This window comes from Triturus cristatus, chromosome 7 (assembly GCF_964204655.1).
Source record: "Triturus cristatus chromosome 7, aTriCri1.1, whole genome shotgun sequence".
Classification (NCBI taxonomy): Eukaryota; Metazoa; Chordata; class Amphibia; order Caudata; family Salamandridae; genus Triturus; species Triturus cristatus.
In genome coordinates this window covers 1,142,106,221-1,142,132,790 of record NC_140590.1, presented here as the reverse complement: position 1 = coordinate 1,142,132,790, position 26,570 = coordinate 1,142,106,221, and the positions used below count along the sequence as shown (strand labels likewise).

Genomic DNA, 26,570 nt, shown 5'->3' with positions numbered 1-26,570 from the left:
AGGAAGCGGGTCGGGCAAGGCGCCATCTTGTTGAAAGGCCCGCTGCACACCACGGCTTAATATGCAAATTTCGGAGCACCCGCTCAAATCTGTGGGTCTCGCCGCTCACCATCAGTCCCCAGGAGTCTCCGACACAGGTAGGAGTGGATGGCATTAGTCAACCAGCCCCCAAATGTGGCTTTGAAACAGACCTATACTGAACATGGTCATGTCTTGTGGGTAGCACCGCTGCTCCTCTCCGAGAATGCCACACCGCAACCTGGTTACAAAACACGCATGGATTTTCTAAAACGAGACTTATCCCCGCATTAGTCTGTATTTGAACATGCATATGGTAATAGCGTCACTATCTGATTTGTACATTGGCTCAAAGTTTTCCATCTAAACCGACTTTTGCACTATACTACACTCTTTCTCACTAACTCTCTACCTCACTCTCTAACTCACTACTCAACTCTCTCTTTCTCAAAGCAACACAATATCACTACCACAGTAACTATCTCTCACTCTAACACACTACTTAGAAACTTCACTCTCTCTCTATCTCACTACCTCACTCTATCACTACATCACTATCTATTTCTATCTCACTACCTCACTATATCACAACACACTCTCTCAAAACTTCACTACATCACTCTCTCACTACCTCGCAAATTCACTCTCTCTTTCTAACTCACTAATTCACTCTCTCACTACCTCACTCTCTCTCTCTCAAATACACTAAGTCACTTACACTCACTCTTTCACTACATCACTCTATCTCACTACTTCACTACATCACTCTGTTTCTATCTTAATACCTCACAACATCCCTCACTACCTCACTCTCTCTTTCACTACCTCAATCTTTCGCTCTCACAACATCACTCACTGTTTCTATCTCACTACGTCAGAAAATACCTCACTCACTAACTCACTCTTTCACTACCTCACTCTCTATCTACCTCACTCTCTCACTACCTCACTCTCTCTTTCAATACCTCACTCTCTCTCTATCTCACTACCTCACTCTCTCTCTGCTAATGCAATAGGTATCACATATGCAAAAAAAACTAATGCCAATAGAAATGACAATGCCATTTATTTAGGGATACAAAAATGATAAACAAATAATGAGCAATACCAATAGCTCTACCTATAATATTGCCGAGACCATTGCATTGTAAATGCTTGTTACATCTGTGCCTTAGACAGAATACCAGGCAGGAAGTAGGAATTGGAATACAGACTCTTGATTCTTTGTATACCAGCATTAATAGGGGAAGTTCAATGTGGACTTCTGGCCATACAGTGAGTTGCTCTACAATCTCCATCCTTGGAACAAACATACCTGCTGAACAATTTTATTGTTAAGTAATCTCCACACAGCTCTATTAGGGGTTGCTTTCATCACACAGTCTTCCCATACATTTGTTTGTTTTCCTATGTGGGAAGGACAAGAGAGCAGAAAAAAAATGCATTTACTTTTTAAAGCAAGTAGGTCAGGATTTCCTGCAATATAAAGTGATCTTTAGAGTTGCCATTTCTTGCTATCGGCGACCCTTCCTATCCATGTACAAAACAATAACAGCGCCATTTCAGCTTTCCCAAATCCAGGATTACTTCCTTAAAGCTTTTTAAACTTTTAAAGAGCTAAAGCCCCCTTGAAACATCACTTCCTCTGAACTTGATTCTCCCACAGTATTAATTAACTGTATTATTTTGACTGAAGGACGCCATCCTCCTTAAATGTTAAGAGCTAGTGGAAATACCGAGAATGGGAAGAATAATTTAAACTATGCTTTTTTCTTGCATAACATGATCTTTTTCTCAAACTGTGCAGTTCCTGCCACAAAATAGTTATGTTATCCTGGGACAGAGACTTGCATTATACATGGAACATGTCTTTTGGGCTGTGGGCAATGAAGCTAGGACTAGATCCAATCTCAGCTCCCGGCAATGAACAAGACAATATGTATCTGATATTTCCACCACTATACAACCGGTGGGATTGGACTTTGGAACCAGCATTGCAGTTGTGTCAGTTGTTATAGGCAAATTTCCTCCTGTTCTTAAAAAGTGATCATACATCACCTAAAAAAGCAGAAACAAACTGAGAACCATTTTCATAGCAAGGAAATCTTTAATCACATTAAAAAGTACAAAATTATCTCTTCTTGAGGTTAATTCTCTCAGAATTACTGTCTTTTTGATTTTAAACTTGCATTAAACAGTAAGAAATATTCAGTAGTTAAAAGCTCCGATTGAAGATTGAAGAGAGCATCACGGCAGTCCCTGGTACCGGGCCTCCTGCACTTGTCCCTCCCATGGGGGGAGTGAGATTGACAGCTCTGAGAATTCATATTGCCAAGACAGCTGTGGTCCCAAATCCTTCATCACACAAACTGTGGCTTCTTTTTGGAGGCTGCCTTGCTAGCCAAGTCCTTGGCTTTCTCTTTTGCTGCCAGTGCGGTTTCTCTGGCTTTCCCAGTTGCTTCTTTTGCTGTTTCCACTAGGGTTTTTGATGGAGATTCCCCTGCAATGAACATGGCAATAAAGTGACTTCAATAACTTCAGAAACATCACATTAACTAACAGCAGCACAATCCCACACAAACTAAACTCCTCTTTCTAATGCATCAGATTCAATTCAAGCATGGCCTGAAATTAGTCACCCTGGTGACAACAAGTGTGATTTGATCCCAGGAATCAATCTTCCCAACATGATACTGGAGGAAAATTCACCAAGGAGTAATCTGACAATCCAGGACTCCATGTAGATAAAAACCAAACTATTGAGAATATAAGATCTTTGAATGCAAATAATGTAATACTGATGATTTGAATTTGATGCTATATTATAAGAGAGTCTAAAGGCCTGATACTGAAATATTAAATGAAAATTACAGTCTAATCTCAATGCTTATATTGTGAAACTTGTCATCTGGACTAAAATGAACTTTTCCAACTGGAATCCATGAATCCCCGTAACCTGCATTAAGGTAAAGCGGGCAACATTCCATCTCGATTCTTGTATGTGCCCAGAGTGAGTAGGTCTGAGCTTGATTATACTTTTGCAGTCTGAGCATTATATAAAAGTGAGTCTAGCATCATACTGATCACACACTTCCACAGCATGAGCTCATACTACCAATCTGTGGAGACTGGAAAATGTGGCCACATGAACGTGATATTTCCTTTCTATATGCTAGCAACGATGTTTAATGATTTAGAAACTAATATAAAGACTGATGACTGAAAACAGAGTTGTTAGAACGTACAACTGGCCCTTGGGCTAGGCCAATCAGGTACTTTGAGGTATGGCAAAAATATTTGCTTAAAAAAATGTGAACACTTTATTATTGAATTAAACATAAGCACATGAAATACATGAAAGCAAGATAAACTTTGCAGTTCAGCTACCCATATCAGTTTTACTCTGACTGGGGCTCTACAGTCGGGTGTAGCTTGGCTCCAATGGCACAGCGAGCACAGGACCCACAACTGACTGAGCATACCCATGCCAATTAGAGCAGTACTTCAAAACACACAAAATGTGATGGGAGGAATTATTGCAATTTGTCTAACCACTTGCAATCAGTGCAAAACTGGTCTTGGGTTGCTTGTTTTTCCCAGTTCAGGGAGGACCTGGCCTGGCAGTTTGGGATGATTTGTTCCTATTGCAGCAGGGTCAAGACTGATTGGCATGTGGCTGTGTTCAAACTGAGGTGGCATGTTAAGCAAAATAAAACTAGGCTGGAATGCTACCAAGTTATTGCAAGTATCCTCCTATCACCTTTTGTGTGTTTAGTTAATTGAAAAGTCAGCTCTTCGGCTTCTTGCGGAATTCAAGAAGCAAGGAGGATACTCTAATGTGGAGTGGGAGGTTGTTCCGTGCTTTAGGAGCAATGTAAGAAAACACCCACCCTCCTGATCTGGTTCTATGAATGTGTGTGAGTAGTAGTCTGGCAGAAGGGAGATGTCTCAGTGGATGCTGGAAGGGGAAATGCAATTGTTCAGGTAGGTAAGGCCAAAGTTGTGTAGTACGTTGAATGTGTGCGAAGACTTTGAAATTAGCATATTTATGTATCGGGAGCCACTTGAGCTCCCCGAGGTGTAGTGTGAGTTCTGTGTGGGAGATCGAGGAGGGGTTTGGTGGCTGAGTTCTGGGTGGTTTGTAGCCTTCTGGTGAGTTGCTTGGTGATCTCGCCATAGAGGGTTTTCACATAGTTCAACTTACTGGTGACTAGGGCATGACTGTTAAGAAACTGTTACTATCTGCACTTCTGTTTATCTCTGTTACACTTTGTAAACTACTTATCACCTCACCCCATTCTTCCTCCGTCTTTTCCACAAAATTGTATTTACTACAATACTTGCATATGTACTTTACAGCCATGAGGAAGTCAATGAGACGAAACGCGTCAGTCCATTCCTACTAAAGGGGTTTTCGAGAACTATTGTATCAACATTTGGTTGTCTTTTGTGACATTGTGAATTGGACCTAGATCCAATTCATTCATTGTGGACTGTTTACTTCATACTTCTTTTACTTGTATTTACCCATTTGGTTTGCTCCAGGCTATTTTCCAGTTTCAGTGAGTGAGACATTGCACCCTTTTAGTAGCAAAGGTGCTTTATGACGAGGCACCATTATGAATGTATTTCTGTATCACTACAGTTGAATTCTCTTTTTTATTGCTTGAATACTAATGAGGATGTGTGGGTAACTGTACCCAGTGCTACCATTTGTAAAGTTGACATCACTACTCTGTGCTTCCCCAACAATAACGCCATATTACCTTTATGGTTTAGAAATATTTTAACATAGTCCAGCAGTGCCAACATCTGAGAGGGTTTCAGCCTACACGCAATCATTTCACAGTGGGTTACAAACGAAAACTTGAAGTTTCTGGCAATGCCCAAATACTCTTATGAAAGGTGTAAGAAGCCCCCTTTGGGGTGCCACATCTCCTACAGGCAGAGGTTTTCTGCCAGTCCCAATTTATAAACTGTTTTACATATACAATATATCCTATTCAGAAACCTAAAGTAGGCGAGCAAAAGCATTTCCTTAATATATATACTTCAAACATAATTCCAATTTTGATAAACTATATGATCAAATTAAAGAAAGAAATTAAAGAAAGAAATTCCAATCATGAAAATAAGTTGTTCTAGTATAAATGTTTATGCCAACAAAACAAAGGAAGTAATGGAGGTTACCCAAGGCAACAGTGTTTAGATATTCAGGCAACTGAGGTTACGGGCAAAATGTGAATATCTTTCCCTTATGTGCAGGCTTGCTAGAATAGGAGAGCTGTATGAATAGTTTTTTTTTCCTGGGAGCCTAAAGACAACAGAGGCCCCCAAATGCCAGCACAGTTTTGAATGATGCTGGAAAAAAATATTATCTAATTCAACAACTACAGACATTATGCTACTGTGGCCTTTTTAAAGATGTATGACAGACTTTCCGGCAGGAACACTGTTATTGGTCTATGATTCTAAAGTAAGGGTTCCAATAATGCTTTTTTCCTGTAAAAGGAGTATTTATATCCCTATTTTTAAACCAGCAATGACCTTCAAGATAATAGTACCAAGCCATTGGCTGTTGAAAAAACATGGTTTATAAAAAGGGGGAAAAGGGATTTCAAAAGAGTGGAGGAAAAGCAAGCAAAAATCTCAAAACTGTACTTAAATTGAGTATTTTCAATCTATAAATGGAATGGTTTATTTTGTAAATAGTTTTCAATCAGGAAATTCTGAACAATATTTAAAGAGAACAAGGTAGTTTAAAAGAAAATGCTTGCTGAGACCTAATGTACTTTCCACAAGACTCCGAACTGGAGCATGCGCCAACCAGTTTGTCCTTTGCAGTAGCCCAAGGAGCAGATTTATAGCTCTATGGAGAAGAGGCATCAACTTTTCAAGCACGCAAATTACACCTTCTGCCCGAGAAGCCAGCTGAATGGGAGCTTTAGCCAGCTCTTCCCCAGCACAATAAAAGCGGCGTTCTAGTGCAATATGTGGATTGTGGCAGTCAGGGGTTTAATCTTCCATTTTAAAAATTCGAGATCGGTCGGTTAAGAAAAAGCAGAGCCAGTTTAAAACCAGGCCCGGGGTTCCAAACCTTTGTCCTAACAGGGAGAAAAACTACGTAAAATAATAGTCTCAAACAAGACTCTGAGGTCTGGAACTTGAGAGGCATAAGTCACCACTATCCAAGAGCAGTAAACCTGAATGATTTTTAGAGGTGCAGTTTTTATGCAGGTGTCATACTCTGAGGACCTACTGAAGAGAGATGAGCAAGTATTCAGTGTTGATATAGTTGGTTTCTTGTAAGGAGTCCCATTTTTTCACTGTCTCATACAACAATGAGACATTGAGGACAGGATGGTAGATGGACAGCACCTTTTTGTTGAGACTTTTTTTTTTTAGTAGTGGAAAGATTTGTCCACATTGCAGGGTGCTTCGGAAGATACCCTTTTCAGGTGATCCACTCCTAATTTTGCAACAAGTATGAGCAAATCTAGTTAAGTTATCTTTGATAATATTTTATGGCGACGGACAAACATTCCCCTAGTATTTAGCGTTTCCGAAGTTATTGATTTGGTGTTGTAGGTCGTGGAATGCAGTCTATTTCAGATTATAAGACCTTGCTGCTTCAATCTTCTAGGAACTCTCTTCATTTGATTGTGGAGGTATTGCGAATAGATTTGCTAGTGGAAAGGATGTTAAAATGGATACATTGAAACAGCACTTTGAGTGGGTTTGCTGACTAATCTATTTGTGTTTCTAAAAGCTGGCTTTAGTTACAGTGTAGTGGTTATTGCCTTTATTTTTTCTCTCAACGATTTGATTTTTGTGGAAAATAATGCGAATTAGGACAGTCGCAAGGCATTTAGAAGCTTGCAGATCTCTCACCTGTTAGGAGTTTGGTTAATTGGAGACATATGGTTGGGACGGTTTCTGTCACTGTTTTTTCAATTTCAAATGAGTTATCTGCCATATACCTCTTTGACATGTGGGCAAAGGGGGGGCAGCAGGGGGTTGCTCTTCCAAGATAAGTAAACATTATAATGGCTAAAACAGGATTGTGAGTTCCATCACTCAGGTTGAACTCAAAGGGTTTTAGATTTCAGAGCAGGACCCCAACATGTCTTTCCACAACACTTAGAGCACAACTCAATATGCTGATGGCAGATTCTATTCGATCGTACTAAAGTATAGTTGCAGCAACTGTTGAATATTTTGGAAGCCTATAATGAACACAACACAATGTTCCAAATTTAAAGATAATGATTTTGAATAGTAAATAGTTTAAATACAGCAGGTTTATAACAAGACAACAAATTAAGGGAGCAAAAATGTATTGTAAATCACTATTTAATTGTGAATTATTTAGTAGAACCCCTACTGAATGGTAGCCAAATATTAGACCACAAACACAAATGTAAAATCTGTTATGGCGTGTTCACATGGAAAGACTAATTTCATGTTAGTTAAGATCCAATCTGAGTGATTTCTATGTAAACGTATTTGAGATTGTTAAGGCATTCTATTATGTAACCCAACGACTGTGATGCTGTTTGAAAGGTTTCTGTCAGTGCATCATCCCCGAAGGGTATGAGCCCAATTTTTCAATATTTTTATTGATACAAGAAATTTGAAAAGCTTGCGAGCCATGTGAACAAAATCTAGAAATATTATGTATGAATTATTTTGTTTCTTGTAAGAGTTATGAAACAGTAGTTTAAAGTATGTGGAATCAGAATAGTAAAGGAAGCCTATTTTTATTCTAAGAAATGTGTTTTAAAATTTTACATTTTCCAATGTATAACTATTAGTGAGTGATATTCTTTAAAAAAAAAGTGCATGTTAATTTACATTTTTGTAATACATATATTATGTTAAATAGCGGATTCTCTTCAAGCCAAACTCCCTAGTACCCTTCAAATTTCACTCCAATATTTGAGATTTAGCTGGTACGACCCCAACTGCCAGCAGAGGCCACTAAAGAAAAAGCCATCAGTCATCCCTAAATTTCAGCGCAAAATGGTTGGAGGTAGGTTCTTTTGCAGCTGCTTCTATTTGTAATGTACTACTATGTTTACCAAAATTTCTGAAAACCTGGTTGTTTCCTGGCAAGGTTTCCTTTTCAGTTTCTGTTCCCTTTCTGTGTCTTGATGATCATTTCTCTTTAGCCCCAAGATAGTTTGGGTAAACATCAAAACTACACTAAATAACTGAATATGCAAAAAGTATTTAATTCATTATTCATGTTCACCTATGAAGAATCCACAGAAAGGGCGGAACAGTAATCCAAGAAATATCAGATGCCCTGCAATTGGCTGCTATTTTAACCACCGTCTTGCTCAAAGAACCAGAGTACTACGTCATTAAAAGATAAATTCACCCCCTCCCCCACCAGTGGTAAGCATTGAACCTCTGTCCGCTCCATAAAGCTGTAAATAGAAGCACTTTAACATACCTTGCATTTTTGCCAAAATGTATTCATATCCTTTCATAGCCTTGTGAACGTTGCTCTTGAATCTTGCAAGACCGAATTCCTGCAAACCGTGAATCAAAAGAATTAAGCATAGATCACATACAGAGCATTTAGAGCAGTGAGTCACATGGTTAACTGTTTCTCAGTATCTTAACACTCTGTATAGCAGCCAATCTATTCCTACTTCTAACTGCATAATAACATGTCCACATCAACTATTAAGTAATAACTTAATCTTCTGGGAGGTAGGTTTAAGTAGTCCCAAATACATTCTTAAGAAATGCTCAGCTCACCTATGTATTGTCTAGTCTCCGGACAAAAATAAGAGTGTTTGACAAATGTTTTGAGTCCGGAGTAGTATTTCTGCTCATCTCCTATAGTGGGCTTTTTGCAACTAGGGTACGTAATGCCGATTTTGTCAGTTTTAGCGAAACTAAAAACCACTGGTTTCATACAAAGAAACTGTTAGCAACTAAGGTAAGAATTTAGAATGGTGAAGTTGTGTTTTTTTTGTATGTTTGCGCCACAGGAACTTTGTTTAAATGAAGTGTGGGAAAGTGCTGCTTTTCAACATGGTCCCCCCCACTTTATGCTTGGTATCTGATGCAATTTTGACTGTAGTGCACTGGGTTCCTGCTAACCAGGTCCCCAGTGCCCTTTCCCGAAAACAAGGTAACTGTTCGATTGTACCCCAACTGCCAAGACCTTTAGCACCTTTGCAAGTCTCTAGTAAATGGTGGGTACTAAAGTATGTATTGTGCCACCCTAAGGGACCGACCACCAAACTCGTGCAGACTGCCTTTGCAGGCTGCATGAAAAGGTGCAAACAAATGTGAAAACACGACATGGCACATACCCTGTGTGCCATGCCCACAGACACTGCATGCAGTATATGCAAGTCATCCCTGCAGCACGACTTATAGCCCTATGGCAGTGTGGATTATACTACATGTGAGGACATATCTGCATGAACAGCTATGCCCCTGTGCTTTCTAGTTCAATCACTAGATAGTACAAGTGAACAGGGAAGCCATTTTAAGTATATGTACTGGGCACTGGTCATTGCGAGTTCCCCAGCTACATGATGGCTTTACTGAAACCTATGGTGTTTGGTATCAAACACTGTGTCTTGATAAATCCATAAGGATTCCAGTAGTGGATTTATCAAAACATGCACCCAGAGGGCACCTTAGAGATGCCCCCTGAAAACCTACTAGCCTCTGTTGGCTGACTGGTATTGTCCAGCCTGCTACCACAGACATGTTTCTGACTCCCCTGCAGGTGAGAGCCCACCTTGACCGAGGCCAGAAACAATGCCTGCTCTGGAGGAAGGTGTTCACATCTTCTCCAGCAGGATGGCTAGTGATTTAGCGTATCAATACCAGGAGCTTCAAAGCCTTGCCGCCTTTGATATGCGACATGGGCTTCCCCCAGACCTGGGAGAGGCCACCTCCTGCCCCGAGGCCCATTTGGCACCAGGACAGAAGGGAAATTAGCTTTGCGTGTTGCACCACCAGGTTAGTTACACCCCTAAGGTGGGCTGCCTGATGTACTCCACGAGAGAAGGATTCCACCATCTTGTTTTTGCTGGAATTAGGACCTTGGGATAGGGTTATGCCCACTTCCTACAGGAAGGTGTCATATAGGGGGATATAGTGACCCCAAGGGTAAGTAGCCCATTGGCTACTGGCATTCACTCCCCTTAACGTCCCATAATTCCCTATTTAGGTGGCCCCATGACTCCAGGAACTCCGATTCGACGGACCTTAAAAGAAGAATGACAAAGAAGAGATGAAGAACATGAGAACTGAGGACTAGCTGTGGAGTTTGGCACTAATTCCTGCCTCCCTGCTCCTGTCCCGAATATTGCCCAGACTGGACTCGTCCAGCAGCTGTGCATCTTCCAAAAGCCTCGATAAGCAGCCAGCACTTTGGCAACCAGCCAGCATCTCCTTTGAAGTGAAGGAGCCACTTGCCTGCAGGCACTGACCACAACATCCGATACACCATCAGCTGACCACGGGGTCTACCATGCAGCAGTCACCCAGGAAGAGGTCAACGTGCTCCAGAAGGTCAGATCTGTCACTCCGCCAAATTTGGAGACACCAGGGCCCTCTGGAGCCACCCTGCACCAATACCCAGGGTTCTGGAGCCTTTTGGGAGCACCAAGGCTTGCTTGTGTTCAGTCCGAACACCACCACCAGCAAAATCGACCTGCACGTCGAGGGCCTTCACCAGAGGCCAGTTCCATGCCAGAAGTGGTTTTACTGTGTCTCGCCCCCTTCTGCATGTGCACTGAGAACCGTGGGAGCCTCAAACTTGATGATTCACCAGACAAAACACCTATACCCGAGCCCACGAGCCTGAGCCCATTAAAAACTGGCAGTTTATTTGTGTCCCTGTGACCCCCTTACTTTGGGTTTTGCCAGACTGGTTCCCCATTCCCTCCTTTCAGCCTCTTTTCTACAGGTACTTTTCCCATTAACTACAGAGTGTAGCATCCGTGGCTACCACTGCTGAAAGCACCTCTACACCCGGACACCCCAGGGCAGGTAAAACTGAATTCTTGGTGCTTTCTTGGACCTTGGCCCCTTCTCACCTTACTAAGTCCAGAAGAACATTCCAGTAAGGTGTTAGCAAGTGACTATGCTTCAAATCTGACATCTGTCATTTTCTACTGTCTAATTTGATAGCGTCTAAAGTACTTACCCAATTATAAAGTAAAAAATTATTTACAAATGTTATTTTTTTCTAAATTGGTCTCAAGCTTCTTGATTGTGTCATTTATTGACTCTTTGTGTACAACAAATGCGTATCACTACCCTGTGACAAGCCTAAACTGCTCGCCCACGCTGCCACAAAAGACAGCATTTGAGATTATTAATTTAAGCCCTGTACGCCATAAGCCTTGTCTGGACATTCTACATAGTGTACCTCATTTTGGTACACTGCTTAAACAGCCATCTTCCTACATGGAGTGTTAGTGTGTGCCATCGAGTAAGTGTGTGTGCGATTGGTTAGCAGGGCCAAGAAGTCATGGCTTACTCCATGCAGTGGATATACAGAATAAATAGAAACATTCATTAAAATCAGTGTCCATCAGTGCTTTATCTCCATAAAAATGTATTGGACATTTATTTGAGAAGATAGTTAAAACCAACATACAGACAAAAGTAAAGAAGGTCCTATCACCTTGGGGATAAAGATACAATGGCAAATGCTTTTGCAATAGGTGAATGTCTGCCGTACCCTGGTAAAAAGCTATATTTTAGATGAGTTAGTGATCCAAAAGCAGTGGCCCTGGAAATGCAATGCAAAGGAGAACAGCCACAAACATTTTGTGGTAGTTCCAACTGCAAGGTAATCTGCACCATGAGAACACTTTCAAAACAACTGTGGTGATAAATAATCAAGACATGTATATATTGTCTGCAACAGGACTCCACAGTAAAACAGCATAGTAGAACTCCCTGGCACTATGCTGCTCTTAGTTTTTAGTTACAGTTTTCAGCTATTTCCTCAATCCCTTCCATCTGCCGCCCAGCTGGTGTCAGGTATTGTCTTGACTGGCCTGAAGACCCATGTGATAGGCTTCACTTGTTCCCTCACCTCTCACTTAGGATCTATGCTCTTCCCTCCACTACCACCATCTTTACATTGATAGCATGGAGGACAATACGTGTCCCTTATGCCACTGGGTTCACCAATGTCTGTAGCGCTTTGTGTAACCCCCAACCCCACTTTTGTGTGGACCCATTAAAATGTATAGTCACCTTGGGCTACATTATCTCTGGTGTGCCATCTCCATCTCATATTGGAGTGTTTTTATCTACCATAGCTTCAAGCCATCACCTCCTGGTTGATCCCACAGGACCCGCAGTAAGGGATCTGTAAATTCTCCAAGGCTTGCAATATCCCACTGCTGGGTGTATTTTACTCATCCCCATGGGGGCTACCTCAGTGCTTTGCCAAGTTAAGGCATGTCAAAATCCAGAAGATGCATTGGACTACAAACAACCAATTGTTCATACACCTGTTAACAGGGGTACTGCTACTCCAGACCCATCACCACAGATTTCTTATCATAAGTGCTAGAAATTACCTAAGTCAAGATCGCCTTCAAAATCAACTAATGCCAATGTAGAATATAAATTAAAAGTGAGCTGCACAGATATTCTTGGTGTAGAGTACAGAAGCACTTGTCAGTAGGTCATTAGAACGAAATCTTTTTGGAGAGAAACCAACCTTAATTGGGGAATACCAGAATACATGTTTATGTAGATGCAGGTAACATGTTGGCTGATGAAGAGCATCAGCTACCACACTCCTCCCGAGACTGAATACACAGCCAATATTAAAAGGTAACCTAGTTCTCCTGTGCAAATATGTTTTATGTTACGGCTTAACAGGTGTATAAGGCTTCATGCAATTAGAAATAGTTCCAGCTTGTAAAACACAAAAGTAAGTAAAATGCGCAATAGTTCAGCCTTATACAGTGAAAAGCAATATGCGGGGCAGCCGATGTCTTAAAGCAGAAACTGCTAGTTTGCATTCTTCCAGGGTCAACACAGAATGAAAAGTGAGCAGCACATATATTCTTGGTGTGGACTAGAGAAGCACTGGCCAGGAGGTCATTGAACACAAGTTTAAATCTGTGCGCACATACATTTTTTCATGAGCACAGTTCTGTTTTTTATTTATCTTTCACAATCCCCTCTTTTGTGTTTCCTCAAGCACAACTGAAAGCATTGTTGATGACCTGTTAGTTTCTCTAGTTTTTTGTTATACAACTCTTTTGTTCTACCACTACATCACATGGAGTGCAGGCTTCGCAAGCCGCTTCTGCTGCGTGCCTTGTTTAGCACTGCAACAAGCACCCATTCAACCTTTCAGGCAATGATATATGCCCGAAACCTGTAGGCCTACAGATGCTGGAGCCTATACAAAACTCTGCAAACCTCAAACCCTTTGTTTTTAATCTTGCCAAGGGATCCGGGAATAAATAGAATAGTATATGCAATACCTGCAGGCACTTTTACTTTTGAGATCCATCCCTGAATAACTAAGTGCTCCGCAGGTTGTCAACGTAGAGCCTGCCCAGGAACACAAGGTATCCATGGCGAGGACCAGAGGATGAAACATGCCATTAGTGACCCTAGTGGGTGAGGGTCCTTTGAAACAACAATGGGTGACCCTGCTTGGTCGTATAGAGAGACTTAAGCATGAAATTAGTGACTTCTCTCTCCTTTGGTAATAACTATCCATGAAGAACCATTACACAGGTCGCCAACAAAAAGGTTCCCTCTTGCACCAATAGAAAGCCCTACTTCTTTTATATCCTCAACCCCTTTTCCACAACATCTTTCTCTATATAATCCTTCCCCTTAACCAGAGTCAATTTACTCTGATTGCCTCTGCAGAGACCTTTTTAACAGTTAACTTATTACTACACTCTTTTGTTAGTCTAAGTACATTCTAACACACCCTCGCGCTGATCTATTCATTTCTGCAATCTAACAACCACCTTAGTTTTCACGTTTTTCTCTCTAGACAGATTTCAAAAACACCTCAAAGATGACTTGCAACCATCTACCCCAACTCATGCCCCTTGTCATAATGACAGTCAAAAAAGACCAAGACCAGACTCGCCAACATACCCTTTTTCACCCCAACCAGATTGTCTTTCTGCTGCCTATCCTATCTTCCGCTCCCTCCTTTACCAGACCTCTCTCACAGCTTTCTAATTTGATTTGATTTCAGAATTTGTAAAGCGCATGGCTGCCCTAAGGCTTTCCAGCACTGATGATGAGTGCGAGGATCGGTACAATGCAGATTAATGGTCTAAGGAAAACAGCCAGGTTTTACTTTTTTTCCTAAAGGACAGTTCATTTTGCGTTGCTCTTAGGCCAAGAGGGAGCTCGTTCCACAGTTTGGGTATCAGGTGTGCAAAGGACCTTCCTCCCCATCTGGATTTTTTGATTCTGGTGGTGCAGAGGAGGTGTAGATGGGAGAATCTTAGTGGTCTGAGGGGAACGTGAGCGGCTTTCAGATTTCGAAGTTTTTCCGGGCCTTTGTAATTTACTGCCCTGTGAGCAATGCATAGAGATTTAAATTTGACTCTTGCTGCAATCGGCTTTTAGGGATTCCCTTACCGAGACGGGTCTAGGCAGTTTAAGCAGGAGCCTTGCTACCGCGTTCTGCACCGTCTGGAGTCTCTTGATCACGTACTTTGGTGATCCTAGAAAATGCCAATTACCACAGTCCAGGCGAGAGACTATGAGAGACTGCAGAACGGTTTTCCTTAGCCTCTCTGGGATAAGCTCTAGTACTTTTCTGAGCATTCTTAGAAGCCTGAAATATCTAACTATCAACCGTACCTCAATCCATTTCTTGCCTACTTCTCTATAAGTATCCACGTCTTACACCACCCAGATTAACCCTGGGGAAAAACAACACTGCATGCAACCTACAGCAACAAGTAGAACCTACTACTACATCACGCTCACTGTGAGAGGACACACCAGATGATTCAATGGATTAAACTGTGGCTAAGTAAGCTACTTAAACATCCACTTCATCATCTTCATCTCTAGTCGGACCAGTCAGCATCAAAAACATCTCTTTATCTTGACCTGACAAACAGACCAGGAGGCTGGCAATTTTATCCCCACAACTACACCAATACCGCTGAGAGGTAGGTGTCAAACAAACCATTACATGGCCCAGCTACTGACTTGCTAATAGCTAAGCCGAAACCCAACACAACAGCTCAATATTCGAATCCTTTGGGGCATAGCATACCTTTATTGAAGTAGCCACACTGTTGGCCAAAACAGAAATCACCCGTACCTGGAAACTGCTGCAGTCCCCTTCGTTGAAAGTATGGAAGAGCTCCTCTATTCCATACTTTCAACGAAGGGGACTGCAGCAGTGTGCTCACCAGGAAAAAACGATCTATGAGGCACAGGGATTCCCGAGAAAACACAATAAGATATCGAGCGGATTGTTGGCACATCATGCATAATGTGGTGGTCTTGATTGAATGTTGGTGGGTAATGCGGATACTTGTTAAAACTAATAAAAACTGGTTATAAAAAATAAAAATCACAGTAACAAAACAATCCTTGAGCACAAACGGCACTGTAGCAAAGTACATCCCTGGTGTGTTATTTATTATTCATCATAAGTATTCTTTTCAAGAAACAACTTCCATCTTCTACCCAATACGTCTACGATCCCATATTCATGGTTTTGGCATGCGGCATTTAATTTTTGCTCTCTTAGTGGCCCACTGGAAGTCTTCTTTCCCCTATTTTGCTCAGGGAAAAAAGAGACATCTGCCAACGGTTTGTTATCTGGTGGGTCAGTCACCCCTGCTGTTCGAGCTTTGGGTCATTTGCAAGTTTCTTAACTGTTTTGTTCGCTTCATCTGCGACTCTTCAGCAACTGACCCACCCAATCATATCTTTCATCCATGTCTGTAATCGAGGTTCCAGAGTCCTTAACCAGTAGACTGATTTTCGTCTTTTAAAAGGTATGGCTCCTAAAGCCAGAAATGTATACACCATTTCCATTTTCTGTGCAGGGACCACATCCAACAGACATTGATAGTGCATGTAGCTCCTGTTATATGATGCAATTTTGCCAATACCTCCATCCAGAATCTATGTTTAACAATACCAAGTCATATGCCGAAAGTCTGCTCTTGCCCCCACAACTTGGGAATACCATGTAGGAGATGAAGAACCTTGGCAAGATCACATAATCCAAGGTTTCATCCCAACCCCAAGTCAACAAAGCTTGCTCCAGTACAAGAACACTGACTTTTCATTCCTCACTTAAGCCTTTTAAACAGTATTCAGTTATCAATAGCTCTAATGTTGTCCCATCATCCATAGTCTCTACAACAAACTCTGTATGCACCTAACTGGCAACCAACAGCAGCTTAAGAATGTTGCAACTATGCATGTCCTAACTGCGTGCAGATGGGACCACTTTACCTCTGCTCTCCAGACTCTGTATTGGTTAACTGTTGCAAGAAAAATCCCTTATGCCTTGCTCACTGGCGATCCATTGCACAGGATCAATATTGATAAAACTGGACTAAAACTGTATAGTCAAAGAAGAAACTGTAGATCTAGAATTGCTCCACTCATTGCACTTTCCGTCAATCAAAATACCTGCATTGGCGGGAATTCTTTTCTGTAGTGATAAGTAATAACCACTGACACACACTCAAACAGAATAAGGGCCAGCATCTTACGTTGAAATCACACACAAGCAAAAGTCTAGGATCTTCCATAAATCAGTACAACTCTATCAGAACGAGAGGACAAACTGTTTTGTATATGCAACCTTAAAATATATCCCTCACTCTTCTCTGCATATCCCACTTCGTGTGCAAAATGCTGCTATTCCCCTGTGACAAGTCTGATGTATATTATCCAAAGCACATGCATGACACCACAACATCCTACTTTTATACTTCTCCCAAACAATCTTTCAGACCATGCACAACATACGGACTAGTTACTAACTTGACCAACTGGAAAGTGATTTGGGGCCTCATCAAGGGGTAGGAAAGTACTACAGAAATGCTCCAATACTGTAATCACACAAAAGTGCAGGAAACTGAGACGAGTCGACATTCTCCCTCAATCCCAAGCATTTATAAAGGCAATTTACCATTCACAGCAGTAAACTATACCTATGATAAATTACTTTTTGGTGAATAGGATTGAAAAAGGCCACCAAGCAGTTAAGCTAAGTTCTCAAAGACACTGCAGAAGTTCTAAAATGGAAAAAGCAATCTTAAGATGGAGCAAAATGAAAGTGGAATGGCCCGTTACATTGACTGGAACAGAAGAGTTAAATGTACAGAAATGCCACAACGTCTATGTCTACTAAGTCTACCTATACTAATATATATCACAGTCATGCTTAAAAATATGTTCATATTGTCCTCAAAGGCACACCGTAGTTTTAGCCCTTCATACTGCATTTGTACATTGATGGACGGGAGACCCAACACATTACGTACCTGAATGGCCATGCTGAAACCAATCATGCGAGACGACACCCAAGCTTCCCGCCGAATCTCAGTCCAGCCACTGTTCACTGGATCTACATGATAAACACAGCGTTCCTCTACCATCTGTGATGGAAATAAAAGTTATCAGTATTAAGATAGCAAAGCAACACACAAGAAGAGCTCTCTCTGGAGATATGGGCTACCAAGTAAATAGATCCTCCCAGGGTGGAATAGTGGAAGCCCTGCTCTGAAAGTAAGAGAGACTGCTTATTGAGTGTCTTATCAAAGGTACTATGATGCAAGAACACCAATCTCCTTGCTACTCACCATAAAGCGTGCATGGTTGATATTCCATGTATAAGTGGTCAGTGTTTGGTTAAGAGGATCAACAATCGAATCTTCCAGTACATAAACTGAGCGGGCGACATTGGCAGGAACAAATTTTTCTGCCCAGCGTGGTAGGCGATTGGTCTTGGTAAGCAACCGACGGGAAATCAGCTTGTGGTCTGGGGTGACTTCCCGATGTATAATGTCTTCTGTTAGGACATGCTTGCTTTATAAAAAAAAAATATATATATACACATCAAAAAGAGATTTTTTTCCAACCCATTGCTGTACAAAGTAGCAATAACTGAGGTAGAAAAATACTAAGACCCCCAAAACCTAGATGCTCCTGTTCCAAGCATTCAAATGAGGCTCTTCCGAAAGGTTGAATCTGTGGTGGTAGGGGTTCATTCTACACAAGTATTTACTGCTGGTGTTTAGGAAAGAGGTAACCACTTGGCCTCTTCATTACTATTGTAGAGGATATGTAATACATAAAAAGGAACCATGTGCTAAGGCTCAAAGTCATCATATCTTCTTGTAGTATCACAATTCATGAGCTTGAATGTAGAGTAGTTTATAAGGTCTGTCGTGACATTACAGGAACAGAAACAGCCCTACCCATTATTTTTTTAATTTCTAATCTTTCACTACATCACATACATGTCGAAAATCTGTAACTCGTGAACCCATGCCCGCAAATTACATCTTGCACTTAGGGAGTAGAACATCTTTCCTATGATCTATAAGTTATTGCAGTCTTTGCACCATAGTACAGCACAGATAAATCACTTGGAACAGTTGGGGAGTTGGTGGGGAGGTAGTAAATTAACTGTTTTCTGGTCCATGACCATATGTCAACTCATTATTACTACAGTTCTTAAAAAGTAGGACATCTCGAATACTACCAGCAGCACAAGACTGGGAATAAACCTGCAGGAGAACCCATACAAGAAACAAAGGCACAAAGACAGGGGAGAAAAAAGTGTAAACACCTGCCTGAAACCCCCCCCCCCCTCCCAATTCGAGTGCCCTTGCTCATCCTGTTGTCTCAACTCGGTCTGCGAAGTGTGCCTTTTTCTCGATTTACAGCTTTTAGTAATTGGATGCCGGGGGGTGTTTTTGTCTTGTGGGAATGTGAAATGCTGGTTATCACATAGTGAGACATCAAAGGATGCCGCACAAAGCTACCTTTGTGAGAACACTAGGTGAACATTAGGTATTGAACCAACACAGAAACGCTTTCAGAACGTTTTGGGTGCCACTCGTGTTGGGTGTCAGAGCTACAGTAGCATGTGTAATTCCCATACTATTTCCCAAACAAGGGCTCCAATTTTATATTCACCTGTAGGGGTTTGGGTACCGCTGCCAAAAAGCAGTGAATACTTGGTCCCAGGAACTCTTCAGCTCGCTCAGGCCTAGGAAGTACTTCATGGCTCCTACTCAGTTATCTGGCATAGCATGAGATGGGCAGATACTGGATGGTTCCCTTGGAGATCTTATGATTACAGTACCTAAAGAGAAACAGAATATAATGTGAGACCAACTCTATCAAGCCCTTATGTTCTGCCTGTTCCTTGCTATACAAATGCAAAGACCTGGAATGGTCTCCTGTGGTGACCTTCATTACTGATGATTATTGATATCCTGTGCCTGCGCTTGGCCTCTTTGAATTAATTTACTCTTTTTTTTTTTTTTTTTTTTTTGAAACCGTTTATTACAATCTCAAATAATTACAAGTATGGGCCTACAACCGTCTGGCCGGCCGCTAGAGTGGCAGAAGCATACGACATACATACAGAAAAATCTCTTGGCGGTGCAAAAAGGGTAAATCAGGAGATATCAGTAGTGCAGGCCACATAACTCCAAACCCACAATACGGTTTCCTTTTGTCGAAACACAACAACACAAAAACAACCACACCCGCATAATTTACTCTTTTTGACTTGCGCTGCCTCTGCTGGGGTTGTTCCAGCTATTCATAGCTCCTTTTAGACATTTGTCAGGCAGAGTATATAGGTATCATCAAGACCAAACGATATATTAAAGCCATGCACTGGAGGCTTCAGTGGATAAGGACGTGGAGAAGAAGGTAAGAGAGTGAAAAGTCAGACAAAAGAAAGGCAACTTTTAGTCAACTACTATTTGCCATTAATTAGCCTAGTATGCTATGGATGAGAGAACTGATACCAAGGGTTACAAACAAGAGGAAGATGTGGAAGTAAAATACATAATTGATCATTTCTCTAAATAGCCCAAGTTACAGGTGGTGGAAAAGCGGATGCTGACGTAGTTACAAAAAATCCTCGAAAGTCTTTTTGGGTTAAGTATTGTAAAATATGGTAGTCCGCAGTTCATGCCAGAGTAAGAGAAATTTTTTTTAATGACTCGTTTGGTTTATAACACTACTTCTGTTTATCACCTTGTAGGTAATGGAGGAGTGGAAAGGTTTAACAGAGTTTTCAATGGGGTCAAATAGTTGGCTAGGAGCAACAATTTGAATTGGAAAACTGAAGAGCAATAAAAAAATAAAAAAAAGCATTTGCAAAGCAATAGGTCTCGCATTTACGCCGGTTTTAGCTATTGGCATTGTAAATGCAATGCCTTTTATTTAGGTGGTGGTTTTTAAAACATAAATAAAAGGCATTGTCATATCCTCCATGCCACCCCCATGCGGCGGGGAGGATAGAAACCCAGCCGAAATGGAGAGGGCGGTGAAGAAGCCTCTGAATAGCTTTACAATAATCAGGGATACTTTGTGGCTCTGTGCCAGAGCAACGTTTGTTTCCGGATGTCTGCTTTTATTTTCCCCATCAATGCATTCTGGAACTTGTAGTTTTAGTGTAGTTCATTCAAAGCCATTAGAGCTTCACACATGCAATGCAATGAGTTGTAAAAGGAAAGTCAGGGACCGGAGCAGCAGAGGCCTCTTGACATGGAATGAATCTACAGTGCCCTGAAACCCCAGCTAAAATCCAGAAACGTAGGCACTGTCTAAAGAGAAGGAGTAAGTTTGCTGCTGGACACGTTTCTTAGCATTGTATGTGGGGCCAGTGATCTATAATATTAAAATAATGCCCCATGCACCCCACATACAAATGTAATACATTGCATGTTACATTTGCAAAATGCAGTAGCATAAAACCCGTATTGCACAGTGAACCGTGAAACATGGGACTATTTGACGGTTCCCTGTAAAATCCGCCCTGCTTCATTGTAATGACGGGCCTCAAACCACTTTACAGAGGTTTCCGTTACCTGGGCTCCTACAATTATGTGGCATGGAGGACCAAATAACCCTGCACATGCCCTACAAAAACAAACAGAACTAAAAAAAAAAAAAATATTGAAAAAAATGTGGGGATAATCATCTGATCCGTGGCTTGTAGAATACAGTAAAGGCCGGGCAAGTCCGAGGAGGGGACAAGGCGACTGCACCAATTTGGCCCCCAGAGCCAGCAGCTGTCACCCCATAATCCTGGACAAATGGGCTCTGTGTTATCTGTAAATGGCAACAGCCCTCGAGAAATGTCACACTGCAGCGTCGAGGGAAGCCAACGAGAGGGGGGCTAACTAATGGAGTGAAGGGGTAAGAAGAGGCGGTAATTATACTCCCCTCGAAAACGACAATTTTCCGAGAATCGTTTTACAACGCTCATTTACAATAAACCATATGTTAGCATTTAAGATGGGTGGCTTTATGTTTGCTTAGTCCGCACGTCTGATACAATTGAGCTCGTCATCCTTCCAAAGTCGATACACAGGCACCAAGTAATTCAATACCATAAAACTCATTATATAAAGCACTTAGAAAAAACACATAGCACAAAGCGGTGTTATCGTTTGTGGTAACCTTTCTCTAAGTAATTGCTGTGTAAAATGGTACAAACTGGCACATGGTAGTGACGCAGCGGTGACGTGGATACGTTTAAATCTAGGCCATCTTAGTTGGTCAGCTAAGGTGCCCCAAAGTCAGGTGTGACACCTTATACCAGCCCCGTTTTTTATCCAGCAGCATGCTGCGAGTATGCCATACTTACAGCTGTATAGAAAAAAACTACAAGTCCCAGAATGCTGTTTGCTAATAGCCAATAATGGCCGTCAGTGTTACATGGGACTTCTTGGAGCCTTATGTTGTGACAGATGTGATTTAAAACACCACCCATGTGTGGTAAGATCCTGGGAGTCCCCTGCCCTACCCTCGTTCTCCAAAACATTATGTTGTGAGCACAACACATGCCAGACTGACTGAAAGCAGGCGCTGCGATCAAAGTGCTGACCGTTGACCTGTTGGGTTCAACCGAATGTTCATGTCCAGCATCAGCATTTTGCCGCATTTTGTTTACAACCTAACCTGAATAGCAAAACAAAACAAAAAAATGATAATAAAGGGAAGGATTTAATTGAAATTATTCTGGTTAGAAAGTCAGTTGCTATGACTATGTATTTATTGTGTTAAAGATCATATTGCGGTAACATCTCACAAAGGTTTCACCCCTAATACACAATAAGCCTAGGTAGGGCGACCAGATCACTCCACGTCAGCATGAGACAACTTTGTCAGTTTTGCACTTTGATTTAGCATATCGGTGCATTCTGGGAATTGTAGTCTTGGTTCATTTTCATTGAGCCAATTGGACTAACACAGCTCATAATGGAATGTAAAAACGAAGTCCAGCAAAGGAAACGTGTATCATGTGATGGAGCCTTCTGGTACCCCTAAATATGGGACTTTTTTTAAGGCTTCCACATGGTAGGGATCAAGTCGGTCCGTGAGCGCCCGGGACAAGAAGTCGTCCATTCGGTAAGGGTGGAGAGCCTCTGCAGCTAGGCTGGTCTGTTAGTTCTTGATCTGCTGGATGCGTGGCTGAAGGTGGCATGCCGCGCTCCGCCGCTGGCACATTTTCTCACTGAGCTATCTTTCTAGCTTGTGAGTATTAGCATTTCTAATGCAGTTCTAATGCTCCCCCCCACGAGGTTTGCGCTGCCCAAGCCGTATGCTGTTGAAATATGGAGATATATTCAACGTCTATGGCGCTTAGTTTTCAAATGTATCGCCTTGAAAGGGGGTAGTAAGTGCTATATAAATAAAAAGAAGAAAGACTCCTGAACAGACCGGCTGACCAGTTATACTGAGTGAAAAGTTAGTGTTTACCGTAGCCAGCAAGTCATGAGCATAGCTTCTGACGGAGAATGTGGCGTAACGGCCAGAGCGGCCGACTTTGGAGCTGGGATCCAGGTTCGAGCCTTGCCCTCGGCTCAACTTCCTGTGATTCTGGGAAAATCACTTAAATCTCCCAGTGCCTACCCAAAACAAGCATTTGCCGTGCAGCCGCGAAAGTGACGCAGCAGCGCGGCCGTGAAAGTGATCGCGATCGGTGGGGTTGTGTGGACTTACGGAGGGCGGGGTGGGAGAAAGCAACTTATGGCTGGGAGCAACTAGGGGGTTCAAGTGGGAGGAATCAGCACAGAGAAGGCAAGAAACCGAGAGGCAGCAATGGGGAGGGGGGTACTAATGGATGAGAGAGAGAACAACGTGGAGCAGGGAAAGAGGCAGCAAGCAGCGGGGCTGGAGATTTGGGGGGGGAAGAAGCAGCACACAAGGGCAAGAGCATCACAGGGAGGCAGATGAGACTCGCACGAGGGAGACATTGGGAAAACACATGCACACTCGAGTGCTTAAACATAAACAAGCATTGGCCTCACGGCCGTGAAAGTAACGCGGCTGTGAAAGTGATCGCGCGCTGTAATGGTGCCCGCGAGCCATGCGCTTAATGAGCCATGACGAGAGAGGAAAGCCAGATGGCACCTGTGCGCGTAACTGTGCGTGTAACCGCAAGCTTTAGGCCACATGCAAAAGCGTGTGGTCGGATTTTTGAAGCCCGCTTACTAAAAGTCTCGCCAGAGCAGCGCATGCGCTGGCTCAGGCGAGACCTAAAAATGGTGTGGGCATACAGAATTCAGGCCTCGAAAAAAAAATCACAAAAATGTTGCTAGACCTTCAGGTCTAGTGACTAAAATAATCCACTCAACCTATCTGTAATGCTCTTGACCCATAAACTGGTTTCAAATGATGTGATTGTGAAAAAATATTTTTTAATTCATTGAGCTGCCATTTTCTTAGTTATCACATGAGAGCACCTCCAAATGTGTGAGTTCAGAATGTTTCCTGTCCAAAAAACTATTTTGTTTGATTTAATAGACTAAACTTTTTTTCCATATATAATACAAATCTAGCCACATACACGAGATACACATGACCTCTAACTTGCCTCTTAGTTCATTAACAGCATTGTCATCAGGGAAGGGGCAGGAAAGTTTCTCAAATCATGTTTAAAACCCATCACTTTTAATAAATACATAACGTGGTAGCACACCGTCATTTGTAATCAGCAGATTAAATATTGAAATGGCCTCAAACTTTCCCATTGACATGCAGCATTACTGATAAAACTACATAGTGTACAAACAATGTTTTGGAAATAGAGTTTCTGCAAATGTGTGTCATGTGCACATCACCAAGTAAAGGGTTCTGGTTTGTTTTGCTCCTATTTAACTCTTTGTTTGGATCACACTTCAAAATTACAAAAAAAGTTTGCTTTTGCAATTCCTGATATATTTTGAAGTATTTGTAATATTAATTTACAGGCTGTTTATTTAAATGTTATCTATTAGAGAAAAATAACCGACATCTTCAGCCAGCTCTCTAAACAAAAGCCTTTAACAAAGAGAAAAATAAACCTCATTTTCCAAGCAGCAATTAGCAAAAAGACAAACTGACATTTGACCTCTTTCCTTGAACAGACAACAAATATGTCAAGATAAAAACAAGATTTAATGGCATCTTTATTGTGCATTCACTTTCTGAATGAACAGAAACACATATTCCTTTCCAGACTAAGTTTACTCGCCAGATGGGACTAGTAGGTGCTATAAATAGCTTGTCTTGATAACATTGTACTCGCAATTGCAAGTAGATTTTTCGAGGCCTGGAATTACACCTAGTCGAGGTTACAGGTTTCAGTATGTTTGTAATTATGAAAGGAATTATGCTGTTTGCGAAGGATACTCTAAAGTGGCTGGCCAGATCAAGGCAAATATGATGGCCTCCAGAAGAAAAACTACAAAGTTGAAGTTGATGTATATGAGACTTTAGGATTGTACACATGGTGGTAAGGAAGTTGATTTAGAAGTTGAGCAATGGGTAAGAAATGATGGAATAGTGAAGCGTATTGGAGTTTGTTTTCGGATCCACTGAGGCTGGAAAAGTGTTGTGCACTTATGCTTTAGAGAGTGACGGAAAGGTGTGGCAAATGGGATGTCTAGATTTAAGTGTGAGGTCAAGGAGATGGAACAAGTAATAGGGTTTTATTAAATGGAAAATTCAACTTGGAGAGCATGCTGAAGCGCATGAAAAAGATCAAGCCGGAATGCATGAATGTCTGAAGAAGTGGAAGTAGCTGGTATTTTCTGCACTGGGCAGACTGAGAAAGGAAGGTATGGCCAGGTATCTATTAAATCCTATAAATTGGATGGTTATGAATGTGAGAAAATCTTTACATCACCATGGACAGCTTTTTAACAGTGCTGTGCATAATGTACATACACAGTTGATTCACACATCAATCTGCAACTTGAGCGCTACATATTGTACTATCCTATATATTGTTGTTAAATCTTCTAGCTGTCGTTTCTTTTAGATTTATTTGGTGTTAATGTGAATGAGTGCGTAGCATTGGCTTACATTGCAAGCCCAGCTTGTGGAGTTTAGTTAAGTGAATTCTATGTTCCAAGTTCTATGTTCTGTATATAAGTTCCAAGTTCTTAGCCTTCCCAGACAGTGGCAGGTGGGGCAAGAGATGCTCTGTGGTCCAGGCCTGCAATAAAAAGGACTTCGAAGCAACGTTGAACGTGTGTTGTGTGGTAACCAGATACTACGTGCATTAATCCGAAACGGTTAATAACATTGAGTCTATGTACGATTATCTCCTAGTTGTATGTTCCCACCGTCGCTCCAATGAAGCCACTGTTCAGCTTTCATCCTACTTCACCATCAGCATTCTGGACAGATTGATTTTTCTCTCTAGCAGGGCTCATCTATCAATCGTGCAGCTGGTCCAGTGGCAGAGGTGCCCCATGGCCCCCCTCTACCCATAGTTATTTTGTTATATTAAACCAGAAAATAAGATTACAATTTTCCGTGCTTGCACTAGGCCCTAGGCACCCTTGCTATACCACTGTTCCCTATACTTTAAATTGCAATTCTGTGCAATGTAAAAATGTACAATGTATGGAATGCAGTCAATGTATTTTCCCATTCAGCACCAACCAATTTCGCCTGGTAACTATTCTGCCACATTGACGTAATGTGCTACTTTTTCTACAAAGTATATTTTTCTAGAACAAGCGCTTCATCCATACTTGACATAGATATTAGAAATCGCCCTAGTTCTACAGTTAAAGTGCTCTCATGAAGCTCCTCCTCCCTGATACACTCATCACCTTGAGCCGCACTTCCTCTTCACGAGCCCTCTCGCATGCACTCTACGTCCTGCGCTCCCCGCGCGCCCTCTGCCCCATCTCACCTCTCATACTCTCTCACGTTGCCTCTTCATTCATCCTCTGGAGCTCATCTGGGCTCAGCCGCTTCAGCGGGAAGGACCCGAGGCTCCCTCCTGTTCCGGAATACCCTCGCGCACACTTCCGGGGCACGCGCCGTTA

At 41.9% G+C, this 26,570-nt stretch overlaps 1 protein-coding gene across 1 annotated transcript; it reads right to left on the bottom strand.

The window, feature by feature from the left end:
* Window positions 1–1,065: 1,065 nt before the first annotated feature.
* On the bottom strand, window positions 1,066–26,570 carry PRELID1 (PRELI domain containing 1). Its single transcript, XM_085618318.1, has 6 exons — window positions 26,435–26,570; window positions 19,195–19,363; window positions 17,853–18,078; window positions 17,535–17,648; window positions 8,477–8,555; window positions 1,066–2,518 (listed from the first exon to the last, which is right to left on the bottom strand). Exons 2-6 carry the CDS (start codon window positions 19,281–19,283, stop codon window positions 2,379–2,381), a joined length of 648 nt encoding a protein of 215 aa, XP_085474444.1. The 5' UTR covers window positions 19,284–19,363; window positions 26,435–26,570; the 3' UTR covers window positions 1,066–2,378.